The sequence below is a fragment of the Schistocerca gregaria genome, chromosome X (assembly GCF_023897955.1).
Source record: "Schistocerca gregaria isolate iqSchGreg1 chromosome X, iqSchGreg1.2, whole genome shotgun sequence".
NCBI classification, from domain to species: domain Eukaryota; kingdom Metazoa; phylum Arthropoda; class Insecta; order Orthoptera; family Acrididae; genus Schistocerca; species Schistocerca gregaria.
This window is the reverse complement of record NC_064931.1, coordinates 520,842,549-520,865,078: the sequence shown is the minus strand read 5'-3', so window position 1 is coordinate 520,865,078 and position 22,530 is coordinate 520,842,549. Positions and strand designations below refer to the sequence as shown.

The following is a 22,530-nucleotide window of genomic DNA, read 5'->3' as shown; positions in this document are numbered from 1 at the left end:
CAACTAGAACAACAACAACAACAACAAATTATGTCATAATAAAAACAAAAATCACTGATATCAATGTCACATTCCTGCAAGGTTGAGAGACTTTCATATATATAAAAACTGGGTTGTTGGTGATGATCTTCAGAGCTAACAATAATTACATACTAGCTGATTTACTGGATATAACGTTCTGCAAACTCATATTTAGTTTCCAGAATGAAATATTCATTCTGCAATGGAGTGTGCGCTGACATGAAACTTCTTTGCAGATTGAAACTGTATGATGGACCGACTCAATAGCAGATGGAGAAGGTAGGAGATGAGGTACTGGTGGAAGTAAGGCTGTGAGGACAAGTAGCACAGTTGATAGAGCACTTGCGTGCAAAAGGCAAAGGTCCCAAGTTCGAGTCTCAATCTCTAAAACAAAGCACATGTGAGTATAATGGGATCATAATTAAACACTTAAGAGAAAACACATTAAATTTGAAAAATAAGTTGCATTTTCTCCAATACCTTCTTTAAGTTTCTACTCACTGTGTAACACTTATTTCACCTAGTAAAAACTCGCAAAATGGCTGGACTGTTGAGAAAGATTACAAATCTGATCCCACCTACTAGTCCCACCTCCTCCCCTGCCCCATGACCCTAGCCTCACCCATCCTGCACTTCCACCCTCTTCTCCACATCCTTTCCCTTCCTCAGTTCTATCTGCACCTCCCAAATCCATTCCTGTAAATCAGTGAGAGATGTGTACAAGTCTCCTTCCCGAGGGCAGAGCCAGCTAACCAGTGCCACACTCCCATCCCACCTGCTGTCTATTCCTTCAGCCACTGGGCAGCTTCCCCCCCCCCCCCCCCCCCCAAAAAAAAAAAAAAAACTCTCTCCAGTTCCTCACAGCTCCTTTCCCCTCTCACTCCACACTACGAAATAACTGCCCCTAGCTGATCTGCAATATTGGCACAAAGTAGTCGACCGAGACACTATAACCGAAAAAAGTGAGAGAGAGAGAGAGAGAGAGAGAGAGAGAGAGAGAGAGAGAGAGAGAGAGAGAGAGGAGAGAGAGAGAGGAGAGGAGAGAGAGAGAGGAGAGGAGAGAGAGAGAGGAGAGAGGAGAGGAGAGAGAGAGGAGAGAGAGAGAGGAGAGGAGAGGAGAGGAGAGGAGAGTGCATGTGCACACATGGTGTTACTTATGAAATTATTTATATGGGGAGATGGACACAAACAATTCCACATCTTAAGTGCAATATATATAAAAGGAACAGGTCAGTAATTATATGTGCAAAGAATGTAATATTCTTATCATGAGTTGCCTGACTGAACATCAGGAATTTTCTTTCTGACATTTTCTATGAGACTAATTGTTAAGCATTACGTACCTTTTCGTAACTGACGAAGGAGTCCTTGACGGCCTTTTTGATGGTACAACATCTTTGTCTTTGTTATGAGAGACCACTATAGCTGTGCTGACTTTAGTTGCTTTTAAGGGCGAAAGTATTGCCTGCGACTGGGCTGGCTGCCCACTTCTCAAAGGCTGAGATTTCGCTCTCGTGTGTGGCCTTCCATCTTCTAAGCTGTAAATAAATTTCAATAATTACTTCAAGGCATCTATTGTTAAAATTTGTGTTTTTTTATTGACAAGTTATGTTTGAAAGACAGAGAAAGGGTTTATTGTTATACCATACACATTTATACTATAACTGCTTAATTCTTCTTGTTTTACTGTTCTCACTTACAGTAAAAAAACTAGAGAAGAAAACACACTCACAAGGTCATTTAGTACTAAAATGCTTTTATATTTCATGTTCACTGCTTCCTGTGTGCCACACTGCAGTAAAAATGATTCCTTATAAATTAGCATAATGGATTACTGATACAAGAGAATATAACCACTCCCCAAGTGTTAGCCAACAGGCAAAATCTTGAGCAATGCGTTACACACTCAAATGCAGATTTAAAAAAAACCACACACACACACACACACACACACACACACCTTGTCTTCCTGCTGCTCAGTGCATCTTTTGTATGTTGAGCAGATTGTCTTTTCTCATTCCACCTACAATTTTTGTTATCATACTAGTTTCATATAGTATTATTTTATTCTCTTATTTTACTTGGTAACAGGTTCCTATTAACACTGTGGAAACAAATGCTCACTATCTAAATTACTGATTATCTTGAATCTATACACTTACTGTACAGCACCAGTAGTCACAGATCTGGGATGCCTCCGAAATGCCTTTATCTGATTTAGTTTATCACCTTGTGTTAGAGGGATATCAGACGCTGGTTCCTCGTTATTTTGATTTGTTGCATCCTAAAACATAAAAACAAATCATTTATTATGAACACAAGACACAAATACTATTTCCACTGAAAGGAAGCTAATACATGCAACATAAAATTCAAGAAAATTCTTACAAATAAGTCACAACTTTAACTGCTATTCAAACTCATATAACAATGGACACAAATAATATTCAGCATTGAAAGGGGACATTTACATACCACCAGCCACTAAAACAATTACAGCAAGGCTGACATAAGAAATTTACATGTTCTTTTATCTATGTAATCACATATAAATTGAAAACTTTGATAAAATGTTCACAAACAAAAGCTGCAAAACGATCTACTGGTACAGATATGAGGATAAGAATATGTCTAATAGATTAATTACTGGAGAAAATAGACCAACTTCATGCATGAATAAACATGACACAAAAGAACACACCTTTCACTATGGAAATGGAAACTAAAAAACTAATACAATTATTGGCAAAACAAAGATGGGAAGAAGGAAGATAAAAGTTCTTTACAAACTTTTTGCATTTTTACAAATACTAAATACTTGGAAAAAATGATGCTTTCCCTAGAAGGGTTAAAATAGACACTAGCAAACATTTACTACATAAACTCACTAAAATATTGGTTATTACTAGTCAAATAGTGGCTGCAGTGATCTAGCAGGTAGAGCACTAGAATCCAGCTCTGGAGGCCTTGACTTCACTCCCCAATAGTGGACAGGATTATTCCTCATTCCTGTTCCTTCAGGACTACCCTAGGTCCACTCACAGCCTGCTGTCCTACTGAGGACCAATGAGCTTTCCTGGGGGTAAAAGGCAGCTGGGGCAATGGGGCTACTACATTCCCCCTCCTAGTACCATTGCTGCACAATAAGTGCAGTTAGGCTACAAGCCCAATCATGGGCTGAGTGCCATAGACTTTTATCTTTTACTACTTATATCACATATCTTTATGAGACCACAGAAACACACAGAGGCAGGGTTGCCAACTGAGGTCAATGTCAGTTTCATCATCCTGAGCATCAGGTGTCTCTCTCTTTGATTGATTTCAAACTACTCATCACATCTCCCAAAAAAACCATCTGCAGTTTTTTACTCAAAAACTTGTCCACTGGCTAACCAGTACATTTGGCAATCAGAGCTAACCACCAACTGAGCAATAAACTGTCAAAATTAGCCAATCACTAATTCACCAATACATTGTCAAAAGTCTTAAGTCCAGCTGCCTCACAAGTTGCTAACAATATAGTCAGTGAGGGCATTCTCCACCTCTTTGAGTGGTAGGTTGTTGTATATGCCTTTAGTTTATTAGTAAATAGTATCAGTATTACGTGCACAAGCCCAGTATTCAAGACAATTACTTCTCTAATAATTTCACCTGTTTGCTGAAAGTAATGCAACTGATGCACAGTCATAAATTTTTTTTATAGCTTAACAGTTCCATCAAAAAGTATTTACATAAAAGAGGCCTTGGTGGCTGTCACCCTCTGAAAACTCATTTTTGAGAGCACGCCAGGACATTCACCAAAATGTGCATTTCTTTTTCATTGCAGGCATCACCCCTGATCCTGAGCATCTGCTTCTGCTTCTCACTTTGGTGAGGATAAAACTATTTACTATTGTTTGATTTTCCACAGACACAAAGGATATATTGCAGGGAGAGTTCCCACATGCACACACTGGTGAAGTTGGTGTTGGTAGGAAGAAATCAGATGGTATGAGCTGTGAAACAGTCACTAAAATAAAGCACTTCGTGTTGGACAGTGTGTTCAGGAACTGGATGGTTCAGCTGCCCCCAGCCACAGTTTGACAGTGGCCACTCATACAGACAGCTTGTTAGTTGTCATGCCCATGCAGAAAGCAGCACAGTTGTTGCAGTTTAGTTGGAAGCTCACATGGCTGCTTTCACAAGTAGCCCTGCCTTTGATGTTGTAGGAGATGCCTGTGACTGAAGTAGAAAGTAGTGGGAGGTCTCGCATCCAGGTCTATATCAGCGATATGAGTCGTGAGGCAAAGGGTTGGGATCAGGGATGGAGTCGGATTAGACAATGATATTGCATCGCTTCAGTGGGTGGTGGAATATCACCGGGGGACTGGGGCATGGGTGACCAGGATATAGTTGGTAGGATATTCATACCAGGTCACAACGAGAGGTAGTCAAGACCCTGCTGGAGAATGTGATTCAGATGCTCGAGTTCTGGTTGGTTCCACATTAGCAACCAAGTCACATCGTCTGCCAGGGTTTCAACTACTCTCACTGTGCTACAAAATGAGAAATATCCTACCCAAACTTCTCACAGTGGTATTCTGCTGCCCACTAAATGTAGGCAATATCCTTGTCCATCCTCACTCCACCCCTGCTCTCAATCAGTTGCCTCACAACTCATCTCCCTACAATTGACTTGATGCAAGGCCTGTGCCATTAATCCTGCTACTACCAACAACTCCAATCTTGTCACAGGCATCTCCGACCCATCAAAGGCAGGACTACCCCTGAAAGCAGCCATGTGATCTACCGTGGGCAACCCAGTTGCTGAACGCGCTAACACACTTCACTTTAATGACTGCTTCACAGACTGCATAATCTGGAATCTTCTTACAAACACCAGTTTTCTGAATTTTGCAAGTAGGAACTCTATAACATATCCTTCATTACCGTACCCCCCCCCTCCCCCCCGGCCGCAACCTTTGCTAGTCCCTGTCCTCCACCTACCTATCCCCTTCCCTGCTCCCATTTCAGCAATAAACACAACTTCTACTCCATCAACAAAGGTGCTAGTTTTTCCCCTTGTCTATTTCTTTACTCTACCCTCTCCCTTTCCCCTCCCCTAGAACAGCCTCCTGATACTGTACCTAGCAGGCCTGTTCTGTCCCCATCAAGTCCCTACACAGTCCCACAGGCACCACAGCATCTTCTCCCAACCCTGTCCTGCTATCCCTCCCCCATCCCGCCCCATGCCTCCTTCCTCCCACTCCCACCACTCATTCCCACAGGTTTCTATCCACATGGTATGCAGTCACAATTCAACATGCCTGTCTGCTACTTTGTGCCTCCTCTGCGTGGTGAGTAGCAATCTATCCTTTCCACATTGGTATTATAATAAGGTGAAAGGTTTCATTTGGCTAATTCCAAAATTGTATCACATATTAACAAAAGAAACTGTGATGTAAAATTGAAATTCTACAAAATAACTGTTTTCAAAAGCATCAGTCATTCAACTAATGCCAGAGAATGAAATATCATGTTTTACACACATAACTAACACAAATTCATCAAGAAAATTAATATTAGCCATAATATTAAGTTCTACATAACTTTAGAAGTATTACAGACTGATAAAACCTAAGACTATTTTTGAAATCAGTACAAAACTCTCTAAGATGAGATTTTTACACGTCAATTTTCAGTCATTCTAATTTCATAAAAATTACATTCAATTTATTTTAAGATCATGTAATTAGTTGTAGAAAGAATAGTGTAATCATGTATGTTTGAACCACATTAATATACATTCTGGCCAATTTAATATATAAAGGAAAAACTCTTTTGAATCAAAACTAATATACACTACTGGCCATTAAAACTGCTACACCAAGAAGAAATGCAGATGATAAATGGGTATTCATTGGACAAATATATTATACTAGAACTGACTTGTAATTCTATTTTCACACAATTTGGGTGCATAGATCCTGAGAAATCAGTACCCAGAACCACCACCTCTGGCCGTAACAATGGCCTTGATATGCTTGGGCATTGAGACAAACATAGCTTGGATGGTGTGTACAGGTACAGCTGCCCATGCAGCTTCAACACGGTATCAACAGTAGTGACTGGCATACTGTGACGAGCCAGTTGCTCGGCCACCATTGACCAGTCGTTTTCAATTGGTGAGACATCTGGAGAATGTGCTGGCCATGGCATGCGGTTGTGCATTATCCTGCTGAAATGTAGGGTTTCGCAGAGATCAAATCAAGGGTAGAGCCACGGGCCGCAACACATCTGAAATGTAAAGTCCACTGTTCAAAGTGCCGTCAATGCAAACAAGAGGTGACCGAGACGTGTAACCACTGGCACCCCATACCATCACGCCAGGTGATACACCAGTATGGCGATGAAGAATACATGCTTCCAATGTGCTTTCACTGTGATGTCGCCAAACACAGATGCGACCATCATGATGCTGTAAACAGAACCTGGATTCACCTGAAAAAATGAAGTTTTGCCACTCATGCACCCAGGTTCGTCGTTGAGTACACCATCGCAGGTGCTCCTGTCAGTGATGCAGTGTCAAGGGTAACCGCAGCCATGGTCTCTGATCTGACAGTCCATGCTGCTGCAAACATCGCCGAACTGTTCGAGCAGATGGTTGTTGTCTTGCAAACGTCCCCATCTGTTGACTCAGGGATCGAGATGCGGCTGCACGATCCTTTACAGCCATGCAGATAAGATGCCTGTCATCTTGACTGCTAGTGATACGAGGCCGTTGGGATAAAGTATGGCATTCCATATTACCTTCCTGAACCCACCAATTCCATATTCTGCTAACAGTCATTGGATCTCGACCAACGCGAGCAGCACTGTGGCGATACAATAAACCGCAATCGCAATAGGCTACAATCCTACCTTTACCAAAGTCGAAAATGTGATGGTACGCATTTCTCCTCCTTACACGAGGCATCACAACAATGTTACACCAGGCAACACCGGTCAACTGCTGGTTGTGTATGAGAAATCAGTTTGAAACGTTTCTCATATCAGCACGTTGTAGGTGTCATCACCGGCGCCAACCTTGTGTGAATGCTCTGAAAAGCTAATCACTTGCATATCACAGCATCTTCTTCTTCCTTTCGGTTAAATTTCACTTCTGTAGCACGTCATCTTTGTGGTGTAGCAATTTTAATGGCCAGTAGTGTAAATTATAATAATGCTACCCATAAGACAGTTTAATTCTACTATGAAGTACATATTTATACTTAATTTTTGTGACCCCATATACCTTCCACTGGTGGGAATAGGCATCTCTAGAAACAGATTTTTGAAAGATGCCAAAACGTAGTTCAGAGTGAATTGAAGTTGGGATAGGTCCAGCTGCAACTCGCAATTAAAGGCTCTGAGGCGGAGTGGCAACAAAATATATATTAAAATAAATTTCTGAACAATGTGTTACAGATTTACATTATCAGGACTCATTTCCTATATTTCTCACATGGATTTAAATAATGCTGGCGATGTTTTTGTAGCTATTGATATGTAATATCTAGTGATATTTTTCGAACGGGCAGCAGCTAGTCTTAACGCTGCGTCTTGAAATGCCATTTAGCTCTATGTATCACGTGGCTTCTATTAATTACTGCTCTTATGGCCGACCTGTAGGCTCTGATCGGTCGGCCTAAGAGTGTCCTACCAACCTCCACACAGTTTTCACAATCCTCTCCTTATTTTGAAAGTGGTTTAGATAGTTGTTTTGGTTCTTCAAATGGTTATTCTAGCCACTGTTAAAATAATATTTAAAATCCCTCATCAGAGTGCACTAGGACACGGTAACGTAAGCATCAACACCGAGCGAGAGTTCAGCCAACAATTAGTAGAACCAAGTGTGCGAAATATGTTCTGTTACTTTAGTTTCCTTGCTTGGTGACTGTGTTCGCGGGCAACATGCATTATTTTTGTGACTGTGTTTCTTTTTGCAAGGATATTGTGCCGTGAGTGAAGTGCGCTATACTATCTTCCAAATAACTGCAGCATATCTAGAGTTCAAAAACAGCATAGCACGAGTTCGGTCTGCAACATATCAGGTAAAAATTTGGAACATGTTGGTAGGACAAAAGTGAAGGAACTTGGGGCAGCCAGAGTAGACCTGAAATTCAATCAAAAACACAAAAACAGTGTAAATCAAGGCTAGGGTATATATGCAATTTTAACAGAACAATGTACACTGTAGCTGAGTGGTTGTGAAATGGAAAACCCATTTTTGGTGCTATCATAGTCTCAAAAAAGTTCACACAAAGGTGAAGAAACACGATTCCAGCGAAAAATATTTGAATGGTTTTATTGAATTTTCAATGTTAAGGAAAGTGGATGTTATGTGCCAACTAGGCAGTGCTTGCTACCTTAACATAAAGACATACACTGAAAATGTCTAAAAAAAAACTGGTACATGTTGTGTAAATGGCAGATTGCATTAAATTTTGCAGCAAATTCAAGCTGCCCTTAAGGGGCCATGACGAAACAGCAAATTCCAAGAACCCACGAATTTTTCAAGGTCTAGTAGATCTGATGGAAGAGGTTGATGGCACCTTGAAGCAGCACACCAAAAAATCGGAGAAACAGGTTTTCTTAAGTCTTTGCGAGACAATTCAAAATGAATCAATTTATGAGATATGCCCACATCTGATCACAAATGAACTCTCAAAGACGAATTATCAAAATAGACAAAACCACTGACTCGGCAAATTTGTCACAACTGGTCATAATAAGTTGCTATGTGCTTCTGGGGAAAATTAACGTAAGATTTATTTCCTTTGTACGATCAAAAGTTCACACTGCAGAAGATGTAACTGCAGCTCTTCTCAGAGAGCTAGAGAAAATGAGCATAAATGAAACACCTGAGAAACTGATAGCTCAGTGTTACAACAGAGCTCCTGTTATGAGTGGTCACAAAAGTGGAGTTCAAATCAGAATTAAAGAGGTGTATAAAAATGCTCATTTCATTCACTGTTATGCACATCAGTTCAGCAACTTGGAAGGAATTTGTACTTTTTTCCCAGATTCCTAAACACACAGGCATTCTTGATGAGATAGATAGAATTTCAAATCACGATCAGGGAGCTTGTGTGTGTGTGTGTGTGTGTGTGTGTGTGTGTGTGTGTGTGTGTGTGTGTGTATAAAAAGGAAGAAGAAGAAAAAGGAAATTGTTGAATGCATGGGAAAAAAAATCACTGGTGATGATAGTAATGATTACAAGGCTATGGAACTCAAAGGTTTACTGCAAAACAATGAATTCCTCTTCTGGCTACATATTTTCATAGTTTTGCTAGTCATGCCTTATAGTGTCATTCTGTTCAACCAACTCCAGCAAAGGAATATTGATGCAGTAAAAATTGTTGAATATATATCTCAGTTTGCAGCTTCTGTGCAGCATGTTATGGCCTCGCTACACAATGATGATCACTAGGAACAGGAAGAGCCACCTGCAAAACTAGGATGTTTCACTGAATCAAGAATGGTCGTGCACGAGACATCTCTGACCACACCAGCTCAGATCAATGATTGAGTCAGTTTAAATTATCACTTGTCAATTACACAACTCTTTGAACCATCATTGTTTTTCAAACATGAAATTGTTTTCTGAGAAAAAGAACTGATTATATCTGTCAATTTGCTTAAATCACATTGTTCAGACTTACATCATGAACTGAATGTGCTGTACAGTCAAAATAATTTTATGAAAGCATCAGGTGCTTTGACTTTGTTGAACTTTCTTTATGAAAAGTATTTGGCAAAAGCATTTCCTGAAAGTGTTAAACTTCTCCAGAGAGCAATAACCTGTCCAAACTACAACAGGAGAGGCAGAACGCTGCTTCCCTGCATTAAAACAAGTGAAAACATTTACGCATAATACTATGAATGAGAACAGACTTTGTGCACTTGTGATGTGTTTTCTCGAAAGACAACTACAGAATCAGCCAAATTTCTATGAAAAAGTTATAGAAAAAGTGGTGAGCAGACTTCATCTACAAACGAATGACTTATGGTAAGTAAAATTGCATTAATAGATGATAAGAAGCAGTGCCTTTTGGCATAACTATCAGTTTAGTTTACAAAAATAAGTGCATAAAAAGGGTAGTGACAAAGTTTAACCACTGATGTTACATTTTCCAAAACACATCCTAAGTCATAACACAGCTTGTTGTGCTGAGTGTCAAATTTGCTGACACTTTAGCACAAGAAACCGCACTAAAAACTATACATTTGGGAGAGATCTATCATGCACTTAATCCCTTAAAATGCATAAATTCATAAAACACATATAAATATGACAAATAAATATGGTATGTAAAATAACATGGCAGTTGCTCATGTCAGCCAGTCACAGCACAAGACCCGTGATGTCACGGAAACATCAGTATTTCGTCATGTGAACTCAAATGCCCCAGTCCGAGGAGACAAAACATTAAATGTCCGAAGTTTGGAAATGAAAACACCAAAAGCATTACGAGTGCAGCAAAAGCTAACACGTACTGCAGTAGAGGTCTCTCAAAACTGCTACACAGTTGGGAAATACGAAATCTGGGGATAAATACGTACAGTATGTACATGTTTGGCTAGAGTGTTATATGGTAAGATTTTAATACCATGCATCTGCAAAGTCTCTTCGCAATGGCAAGCCTCCAATATGTGGGGAGAGTAAGGTTTGCAGCACATTCAAGTCTCACCTGCACATGTTCTGAGGACCTGCAGTAGTAGGGTGGTGGTAGTAATGATGCAGCTGTTAGTTGTGTAATTGTCCAAGTATAGTGGAAATACTTACTACCGCAGAGAGAGTTTTTCTTGTGCAAGAGGTTTCCCATGCAGGAGAGAACTTTACAGAGCTTTTGACGCAGCAATTTACATGGCATTTTCCTGCTCCAAGGTGTCCACATCATGACACTGCACATGATTCAATTCACAAATTCTAGACAACATGTTGAGTTCATGGTGCACCATGAACTGGTAGATCCACAATTTTAACATAACAGAAGCTTGGCGACATCTGGGACATCATGTTGTGGAGTTCAACAAAATCAGTGAAGAGTTTACTGCAAGAGACTTAAGTCTCTCGTACAACAGGACTTAAAGCCATAACCAAAAAACTAGTGATGTATCCATATAAAATTACTGCTGTGCCAAGTATTCCACGGTATGGACCATGCAGAATTAATAGCGTATTGCGAATGGTCTCAGCGATTTGTTAACCGACACAATGTCGGTGTTTTAAAGCGAACTTTTTTCACCGATGAGGCTTGATTTCACCTATCTGGCTACATTAACTCCCAAAATTAATGAATTTGGCCATCAGAAAACCCACATGTCTTAAGAGAAACACTACAGTGTGCAGAGTAAATCGGAGTGTGGGTTGCCATAATGCGAGCACAAATTAAAGGGCGAATGTTTTTAGATATACCATTATTTCCGATAGCTACTGTTCCCACATAATTTATCCATTTACTGCCCTGCTGAATGAAAATGATATCAAGTATTCATTTTTACGACAAGGCAACGTTACTGCTAATATGGCACATCATCTCCCATGACTTTGAGATGAAATCTTTGGAGACAGAGTAATTACGAATGGTCTCTGGCCCCCACATTCACCGGATCTATCTCCACCTGACTATTTCATCTGGGGTGTGGCCTAAAACATTTGTGTATCAAAATGAACCAAAGACAGTAGATGAACAGAAGACAGTGATAATTTACTATCTGCATTCGATTACACACGAAACATTGGTAAAGGTGTTTGCAAATGAATGTCAATGGGTTGAACTATGCTTTGAAGAAAGAGGACAACATTTCCAGAACCTACTGTGATATTTGTGAGTTCAGTGTATTTGATCGTAATTAATTAATTTCATTGCTTTGATTGCAATAATACTGAATCCCATATCCCAACATCATTGCAGCCACTAGCAGTGAATCCCAGCCCCCAGCTTATACAGAGGCATAAATGTGCTGCCAACCTTATGTGCCCCGCAAGGGGCGACATGTGAAGATAGTCGTCATGGAGACTGCAGACACGTTACACACAAAATGCAGTATATTTGAAGGATTTTGAAAATATCATGTTTATGCTCAAAACATAATCTGCTATTATATTCACTACAAAACAGCCAGATATCTATGAAATGAAGCAATTTCTTCATATATCCAAAAAAGCATAGTACAGTACAAGCAAAAATATGTATCTGCATAGAAATCTTTATCCTACTTATAAGAGACTATGACAGACCAAATCTGTAACGCACTGAGTTCATCATAGGTCACAATGAAAACTAATAGCAAAATATGGAAAATGTGTATACATCACCTCCATTACTTTTGTTCTCCGTCTGCAACATCTTTCATTTTTATTTTCATCTTCTTTATCATCCAGTTTCATTGTATCAACCTTTTGTAAAATACGGGACACATTATCAGGTGGCTTTATGTTGTTCTTAATTACTTCTGGACTGTGACTGCACTGTAAATGAGCAGCTACACCTTTCATACTGTATATGCCATATGCATGTTTAGGAAAACTGTTTTCCATTTTTTGTTGTCGGTATGTATCTCCTTGCATCCACATTTGTGTCTGCTTCCTACACACACACACACACACATGAACACCAATTAATATTCTTTACAGAAAACAGATTTTGTGTAAAAATTTAACCATCAAAATAGCACTGTCACTTAAGATATCAGATTTCTAATAATACGTACTCCACTAGCCACTGTTGTTGGTGTCCAATAATAGAGCCTGGGCGACACATTCTAATCCAAGCAATTGTTTCGTGGGCAGTGAATCTGTAGTGTTTCATGATGTAACAGCCTATAAGGGATCCTGTTCGACCTAATCCAGCTGAGAAATAAGCATGAGAAAAGTGCTGTACTTTTATCATTGGACAAAGAATATACAGTAGAAAGAAGAAATAAGAAAGAAGGAGAAGAGGAGGAAGAAGAAAGCACACAAAACGTACACTGCCTGATAAAGAGAAGCACCCATAAGTAGAGGAGGAGATGAATGAAACTCCAGGGGTTCAGATAGTATGGGATGTTAATTCAGTGATTGCAATATTGAGACAAATTTTCAAAGAAATTGGCAGTATGAGCTCACTTTTCAGTGTGACAGTGTACCCCCTTCTGGCCTGCATGCATGGCCTGATTCAGTTGAGAAGGATGTCATAGAGCAGTTTTATTATTTCCTTAGGCAAGCTAGACATCATTCCGATCCTTGATATTTTGATATTACTGATTCTGGCACACAACTGATGTACAAGCTGGTCCAATCCATGTTCTATCAGCAACAGATCTGAGGATCTCGTTGGCCCCAGGAGTCACACCATGATACCAGGAGTAATACCACTGCATCTCTCCAAAACACTGGAAGAATGGCACCTCTCCCCAAGCCACTGTCATACTTGCCAACAATGGTCACCTAGGGTAGTGCAGAACTGTGATTCATCACTGAACACAATATGACATCATTCACCAGCAGTCCGGCTTCCCACTCAACACCACTCTAAATGCAGCCATTCGTGTTGTGGTGTTATCAGCGGTCTACACGTGGGACAATAATTCCTTAGACCAGCTGCTGTTAGTCTCTCACCAACAGTGTAGGATGACACAAAATGATGCAGGGAGTGCAGCCGCGAAGGGGCTAAAGGGTGCTTGATGCTGAATATAGCAATCCCCCATTGTTGTGGTCAGATGTGATCGACAGAAACCTTGAACAATGGGCCATTGTCATATCAAATGTTCCAGATATCTGGATATTGTGCCACTCTACCAGCCAGCCAAATGGAGAGCCACAATAAGACCATTTTCAAACTCTCTCAGGTGCTGATAATGCTGTCTCACAGAAATATGTGGCATCTCTGTGTCCTTCAAAGTGGTCAATCAATATCCCATGCTGTTCATGCCCATTAGGTACCTTACCATGCCTGGTAACAGGCAAAACACAAACAAAACCTATTGTACTCTGTTGGCTGTTCTACCACTCACATAGAATTCCAGCTCTGATCATTTAGCTGCCAGCTGATGGTATGTATGTGAATGTAGTTACACTGACATCTGATAATTTCTTCTGGATGCTTCACTTTTTTTTGTCAGGCAGTGTATGATGAAAATACTGCTGCACTGATTTCAATCATTAAACATCATTCTTGAAACATAACGTTCATAATAAATACAAGCACATAAAAATTGTAATCTAACAGTGTATTATAAACTCTTTTTCAAAATTCACGTTTTTTTATGTTATATTCACAACTTAAATATTAAGAGGAGAAATATCAACAAACTTCATTTTACCCCTGTTCAACACGTTATGTTGTTTCAGAAAATACTTTTTTAGAACATGGTACCAATCAGTCTGCAGTGACAACTGAAAATTTGTAAAGAGACCAGGATTCAAACCCGAATTTCTATTTTTTGTAAGCACTAACCTTACCATTGTGCTTTCTAAACATACCTCCTCACTCAATTCAAGTTCTCAGAATCACACAAACATTTTCAGATAACACTCTAGCTTGTTACTGACATATGTAGCTATCCTTAGATTTTTTTAAAAAGTAATCATTGAATGTTACACTTACTCATAACCATTGCTAAAGCATTCATTCAGTGTGTGTATTTCATGCACGAAGCAGTAACATTATTAAAAGAAACTGAGGATGCACTCTTGGCTTGTGAGTTGTTTATAGCATCAATTTGGTTCAAATGGCTCTGAGCATTATGGGACTTAACATCTGAGGTCATCAGTCCCCTAGAACTTAGAACTACTTAAACTTAAATAACCCAAGGACATCACACACAACCATGCCCGAGGCAGGATTTGAACCTGCGACTGTAGCAGTCGCATAGTGCCAGACTGAAGCGCCCTGAACTGCTTGGCTACACCAGCCGGCAGTTCGATTTGAATTATTAATTATTTAGAGAGGCATTATATTACAACACAAAGAATAGTAATTGAGAATTTATCATTTGAACATTATTAAACTATACGGTAAACACATAAAACCATATATCAATATATCGGACGTTTGGTTCTTGTCTATATATATTCACACACAATCATCATGTAGGATAGTTATGGTAGTGGCACTGAGCAACTACGCAATTATGTTGCAGTGACAAGGACCATGCTTTATGGCAGCACCAGAGCCTCTGAACATGTTGAAGAAGTTGTGTAAATTTTATCTGTGTTCAACAGACACTTGTCGAATTTCTCATTGTAATCTCATGATTATATGCACTCAATGGAGAACATTTCAGCAAATGGAATGGTTAACTCATTTTTAATTTAAATACCACAGAGTTACTTTGAAATTAACTCTTGTATTTAATTTTTTAATTCTGTACTACGACATGGAACATTTACTTGTGTACCGTTTAATGTTTGTCGCAATATAATTTACAAACATAATAAACTGAGTAAAATGCCTAGTTCCTCTAAGCACCTGCCATTGAAAGTAAGTCATATCAGAAATACAATGACATTTAAAACTTAGAAGACTTACAACAAACAACAGCACATAATAATAATAATAATAATAATAATAATAATAATAAAATTATCTTTTTCAAAATCTTTGGAAAGTGCTTTTGAACTGCAATGACAAACATTGCTGCACAAACCACACAGTATTTACGCTAACATTCCACAGCACACACCTTTGCAATGAACAGCAACAGCACCTGAAGCATTCTCTGAGATGTGTAGAAACTGCCTTAATATTTGATCACTTGGTGTGCTTCCATCAATGAAAAATAGGTCTTTGTGTTCAAACCCGGCATCAGTAAATCTAGAGGCATCATAAATTTTCTTATTCAATCTCACAACTGTGCTCACATTGTTTTGACGAAAGTATGCAAAATATGTCTCTGGTGAATGGAGAGGATACCCTGAAAAATATGAACAAAATAATAATGCAGTATGTTAGTCAATGAAAAACCAAAGCACACTCATTTTTGCAAAACACACACAAACAATAGTCAATACTGTTTTGGTAGAGAGACAACTTAATAAAGTTTCATTTTTGGACTACACAAGAATGTCAACATTACAGTTAAGGTTAGTTGATTTCTTATTTCTGGGTATTTTATAACTTGATTTGCAGTGTCCTAACACAAAGAAAAAATAGACACTAATGAGCCAAACCAATATGACCACCTGTATAATACCATGTTGGTCCACCACTGGAACACAATATAGCAGCAGTTTTGCATGACATAGATGTTAAAAGTCCTTGGCAGGTAACTGAGGTATGTGGCATCAGATGTCTACACATAACTCCCACAAATTATGAGGAAGTGGTTTATGGGTATGGAGCTGGCACCAGACTGCATACCAAATGTATTCCATCAAGTTCAGATTAGATGAATTTGGTGGTAAAGATATCAACATGAGTTCACTAAGTAATAATTTCTTGCCTAGCACATGGAACATGTCGATGATGATTCTACAACTGTGGTAATAGTTTTGAAGAAAATACTGGCACCAGCTGCACTTTTCTTTTCATTTTAAACCTTAACTGGTTTCAGCCCCCAAGATGATTATTTAGCAGTATATGCCAGGCATCTTGAGTGGATAGGGGACAACTTATCCTGAGAGAACACACCTGATGCATGCCACTAGGTAATGGCCCTGGGGGTTGAAACCGGTCATGGTTTTTTCCTTTTTTTCTTTCTTTCCTTTTTTTTAAAAAAAAGAACAATTGTTACTGACATTTTCTTCAAAATCATATTATGACCCTTAAACCAACATAGCACAATTCCCCTTATAGCATGGACAGTTATCCTGTCGGAAGATGCCGACAGTGTTTGGGAAAGATATTAAGCATGAAGGGGGTGCAGGTGGTCTCCACTAATGTTCACCTAGTCCGCCACTGTCATGCCGCCTTCAATTTTTACCACAGATCACCTGGATGCCCAGATGAATGTCCCCCATAGCATAGTACTGTTCCCATTGAGCAGGTTATACATTGCCATTGATTCACAGTACAATCTCAATTATCCCGAGCCCACTGCAATCATTTTTGAAGAGAACACACAGGTGTCACCCACTTTTCATTGATGCTACCAACAATAGGACACAAATGGCTTACGAGCTTTGTTGTTTCCCAGATCCTGACCCCCAGGCATCAAGCCACAGCCATATGGTCTTTGTCAGTATCATTTATATCAGTGGATTTCCCCATTTGCTGCCAATATCATCACTAGATTGATTTACCATTCATCTCTGATATGCTTATTTTACTTCCTTACCACATCACATTCCCTCAACACCATCAGGCGGCATTAAATCTCTTAGGATGGGGGAAGGGCTGGGGGATGGGAGTGGTCATAATGTTTTGGCTCATCAGTGTATATATGTGGATGATGCTGGAACATAGAAATTTAAAATTAACACCACACTAGTACCATCAGCACCTAAAATTGACAGCAAGCTTTCTGTCAAATCAAATAAGCTCTACTCAGTACTTAAAGCCATTAGTTAAAATGCAGCACACAAACTGGTATGCTAAAAGCATTCCCCACTTGTAGTTCCTCTCACCATGGAAGGTAACCACATGCTACAGGGAAGTGCTCTGTTCTCACAGCCTGGTTAGTCAATTTCACAAGCCTTAATTTGCTATTCTGAACCTCCAGCAACACACTCTTCAAATGAAATGTCATCTTTATTCTCAAAAGTGAGCAAATTTTATTCAAGACATTGTATGTTTCGTCAATGACCTTTTCACGAGCATCTCTTCCTCACTCGTACATCGTAAATGAATAAGAGTATCATAATTGTAGTGGGCCACTTTATCAATGGGTTTGTATGTATTTATTTATTGATTATATGGTTTCTTGATACATTGGGAAAAATACATAAAGTATAGAACATTATATTTACAATTTCTAGTTATGTCAACAAAATATTCTGAATAATTCCCACTTAAGATATCACACTGAGGTAGTAAACGTTTTTGATTGCAAGGAGGTCATTTCATACACAAGCCATCCCCACTCTCATTATTCACACTGCATGCTGTCTACCTCAGTTATGATTATAGAAATGAGAGTGTTTACTGCAGCAATGGCTTGTCAGCACAGATATGAAGTGCTCACTTTCTAAAAAGGTAGCAGCTTTGAAAATCAGTTCAAATTTTTCTGCAAAACCTGAATCTTATCACTTACTTTCACTAATACTTTAATTGAGCTATTAACTGTAAGAAGTAAGTGATTAACCTTAACCTTCCCTGTCATATGTCTCCTGGCAATCTTTCCCTTGTGAATCCACAATTTGATTTATTACTTGATGGCACTGATGTGTTATTCTACTATTTGTAATATGTCCACATTTTGGTGGTATTCCTGATGTTTTAGTTGTGTATGACAAGACTACATGTAGATATAGTCTGTATGTGGTCAGCAGTGCATAGAATCTTACTGTTTCTTCACACTGCATACAATGTTATTTTCTACATATTTTTGGTTTTGTAACAATAGCTTCCACCACAAGCCAAACAGTGATGGATAATGCTGTCACTTTGAAGTCTTGCCTTATATCAGCATATGGTAGTGCAGCTCCACTGAGTGATGGTTGGAGCAGGCTGTGCATAGCAGTGAGGATGTTGTGAGCTGTCCAGGAAGTTCTTCATACTCCTTGTGCAGTCAAGACATGACAACACTGCTAATGATGTTTGGTACCTTGTGACTGTTCACTCACTCTCGGGATTGGTGCTGTTTGATCTTGCTAAATTTTTATAATATTCCCTTTTCATGCCAATGAAATAATCTGAATAGTCATCGCATTTATATGACATTGAGATCATAAATTTCATTTCTTGGCCTAAAAAAGATGATTCCACACTTACATTTCAACTGATTTTCTATTTAATGTTGTGAAATGTCTATATTAATTACTACCAGAGCAATGGCAGACAGCTAAACAAAACAGTGTCTATCTGCTTTGTGGCACCATGCTTGCCTTGCAATCTACAGCAAGTGTAGTTGGGGGCTCAGATCTCGTAGGTCCACCATTGTGTACTGCTTCAGTCTTCTCATTTTACTCTGCAAATAGCCACAATGGAATTCATTAAGAAAATGTTAAGAAAATCACAGCATCAACTGAGCAATCAGCCTGTTTTTCTTTTTAATTATCAGCCTTCTTTTGTAATGCAATAAACTTCATTCATTATTAGTTTATTATTGTTACTACAATTGTCGTGATTTGTTCACTCACAAGAGCTTTCCAGTCACTATTGGGTACCAATGAACATGACCAGGGAATCTGGAAGAATGGAATGTTGGATATTTCACCACACATAACACACACATTTGGCTGTGTCTCAGGGCAAAAAGAAACGCCCAATAAGAGAAGATGACAGAAGGTCGATGATGCATCAGAACTCTGCAATAATTTCTGATTTAACACACTGATAAATAAATTTGCGTTGCTGTATATTACTCCACATCTACAGGTAGCTACAAATTTGCAACTCTGACCATGGTTTATCACTGGCTCAACTGCTGGTTATAGTGTTACAACCGCAAACGGAAGACTACGTTCGATCATTTTGTTCTGCTGCTTCTCGAATGAGTTATGACAACACCCATAAATCATAGTTTTCACTTGCTTTTATTTGTACGGTTATGTAAACTAACATGGGAACTGCCTGTATCAAGTGTGTTTTTCCCTTGTGACTTTCGATTTCTAATACAATTTGTAAGCCTTCTGGCAGTACCCAGTACCTCAAATGAACCATCAGTAACATGGATTTGGATTCTTTTCATCACTTAGTAACCAAACAAGAGGAGCAAATTATGAGAGCAATGAGTACGCTAGTTAGTTTGCATTATGTGTATAAATCATAAGGTGAAAAACATATGAGGGTGCTGAATTGCACATTGCCCACAACAGTTTAATTTTTTGTCCAGATAAGGCACATAATTTTTAGTTTCTTCTTTTCTGAATCCTCAAATTAACTGATTACAGGGTGGCACTGAACAATTAGGTAACTGTATTTCTGGTTGCTTCCTTCCCCACCATTATACTTCTGTATTCTTGTGGTAGTCACGAAAATCTATTTTTATGTGGCTAAAGACTGCACACGGATTTTGAGGTTCAAAGTGTTTGATACATTACTATTTTGTGATGTGTGGGGTGAGGTTGATTTTCAATTACTTTTTATTTCCCTGAAATATGCCTTCGTTTCAAACTGTCAATGTATTTTGGGAAAATTTTAATCATGTTGGAAAATTATATATTTCAGTATTTCACATGCCATATTCTGTGTGAGCAGAAACTAATACCACCACCTTTGTTGTCCCTGCACTGAAATTAAGTAACATCAGTGTTAACAGCCCTCTTCCACAAGGGAAAACTTCAAAGATGACCAATTCTATAGTAAATCTAATTGAATACCTTCAATATAAATAACCTAGACGGCAACATTATAGAGTATCCAAAAATAATGCTACATAAAGATCAAACACACTTGTGCCGCCTCTCTGAAAGTCTGTGTAAGATGAGCATGACAAGCATTTCGCCACATAGCTGCCCCTAGCACAGCTGGGGATTGACAACGTCGTTGCTCATATTGGGCAACCCTGCAATACAGCAATTGTTCAGCTAAATTCATTTAGATTCTCTTTTCATTTTGATGACTAATGCGACTTAATCCTCATGTGAGATGGGATACCGGGACACAAAATTTAATTTTTGGAACCCTGGAACATTGTAATTCACAAACAGGTGTTCTTATCTTTAATGTTGCATTATGACACTCAGCAACCAATACTGTGATGCGAGAGACTGATCCAAGCAGCATCTCATTTACTCAATGGTTCTGCACATGTCATGTGATGCAAGGGCTGTGTGAGCTGTCAGTTCTAATCGCAGTGCGACCCAGTGAACTCAATGTTGTTATTTTCTGTTTCATTCAATGAAACTGCAAATGGCTGAAAGAAATTCTGTAACAAAAATTGAAGAAAGCCTTTACACATCAAATCTTCTCAGAAGCTCACCTCGGTAAGTTGTGTTAATTGTCTAGACTCCTACTTTACGAATACCAATCTGCATCACAATACAAACTTCTCTGAAGAACTTTAACCTGACCATCAACAACACAAATTTGAATTATTTTTCATCATGTAGAGCCCATACGTCAGGAGAATACTTACGAAGTGAACACATGGATGAATACAGTTCCTGACACTGGCATTAACAACTTCGATTCCTTCTGGGTAGCTGCACATCACAACAATTCTGTCTGTTTAAATTTAACTGAATACCTCAAATATCACTTTTGATCACTGTTAAGTCTTCCATGAATCCATACACGGACTTCAAAATGTGCAGTGTGCCTGCGTTGTTATAGAATGTGCACAGCAATGTATTCACAAAGTTTATTGCACACATTTACCGTAAGAAATCAAACAAAGTCAGTAAAACACATTACATCATAGTTCCTGTGTTTTCATGAAAACATTTGACTTACTGATGACAAAATTGCATGAAGGGCCACTGCTAAATGGAAAAGAAATGAAACATACAACATTGATAACAACATTAAACAATGCTGTCAGGTAATCTGATTGGATTATAGCGTAATACAATAACCACTATATTAAAACAGGTCATCTGCCTCCATTGCTACCAAGCATGAAATGCAAATCGTAGGCTTATTTGTGGAGCGTCACTCAATACCAGTAAAACATTTCATACCATCGAGAGCAATGAGCAGTAGCTGGCGCTTTCAACAAAAGCTGAAGGAATGCAGCACCGCTACTGAAGCCATTAAAATGGTTGAAATGGCTCTGAACACTATGGGATTTAACTTCTGAGGCCATCTCAGTGAAATGAGTAGGTTAATGCAGTTCCAGTCCGTCACTATCACTGAGTTGAGAAACATTTTCCGAAACATCAGACACAACATATACAGGATGTTACAATAAGGTACAACCAAACTTTCAGGAAACATTCCTCACACACAAAGAAAGAAAATATGTTATGTGGACATGTGTCCGGAACGCTTACTTTCCATGTTAGAGCTCATTTTATTACTTCTCTTCAAATCACATTAATCATGGAATGGAAACACACAGCAACAGAATGTACCAGCGTGACTTCAAACACTTTGTTACAGGAAATGTTCAAAATGTCCTCCGTTAGCGAGGATACATGCATCCACCCTCCGTCGCATGGAATCCCTGATGCGCTGATGCAGCCCTGGGGAATGGCGTATTGTATCACAGGTGTCCACAATACGAGCATAAAGAGTCTCTACATTTGGTACCGGGGTTGTGTAGACAAGAGCTTTCAAATGCTCCCATAAATGAAAGTCAAGAGGGTTGAGGTCAGGAGAACGTGGAGACCATGGAATTGGTCCACCTCTACCAATCCATCGGTCACCGAATCTGTTGTTGAGAAGCATACGAAAACTTTGACTGAAATGTACAGGAGCTCCATCGTGCATGAACCACATACTGTGTCGTACTTGTAAA

At 39.1% G+C, this 22,530-nt stretch overlaps 1 protein-coding gene across 10 annotated transcripts in view; it reads right to left on the bottom strand.

The window, feature by feature from the left end:
- LOC126297923 (dual specificity protein phosphatase CDC14AB-like) overlaps window positions 1-22,530 on the bottom strand; it is a 189,789-nt gene that overhangs the window by 42,694 nt on the left and 124,565 nt on the right. For all 10 annotated transcript variants that reach the window (XM_049989241.1, XM_049989245.1, XM_049989239.1 and 7 more), the window contains 5 exons: window positions 15,712-15,942; window positions 12,760-12,898; window positions 12,365-12,635; window positions 2,184-2,305; window positions 1,365-1,559 (listed from right to left, as the gene is read on the bottom strand). In XM_049989241.1, the coding sequence (XP_049845198.1) occupies window positions 1,365-1,559; window positions 2,184-2,305; window positions 12,365-12,635; window positions 12,760-12,898; window positions 15,712-15,942 (958 nt within the window). The remainder of the gene's footprint in view (window positions 1-1,364; window positions 1,560-2,183; window positions 2,306-12,364; window positions 12,636-12,759; window positions 12,899-15,711; window positions 15,943-22,530) is intronic.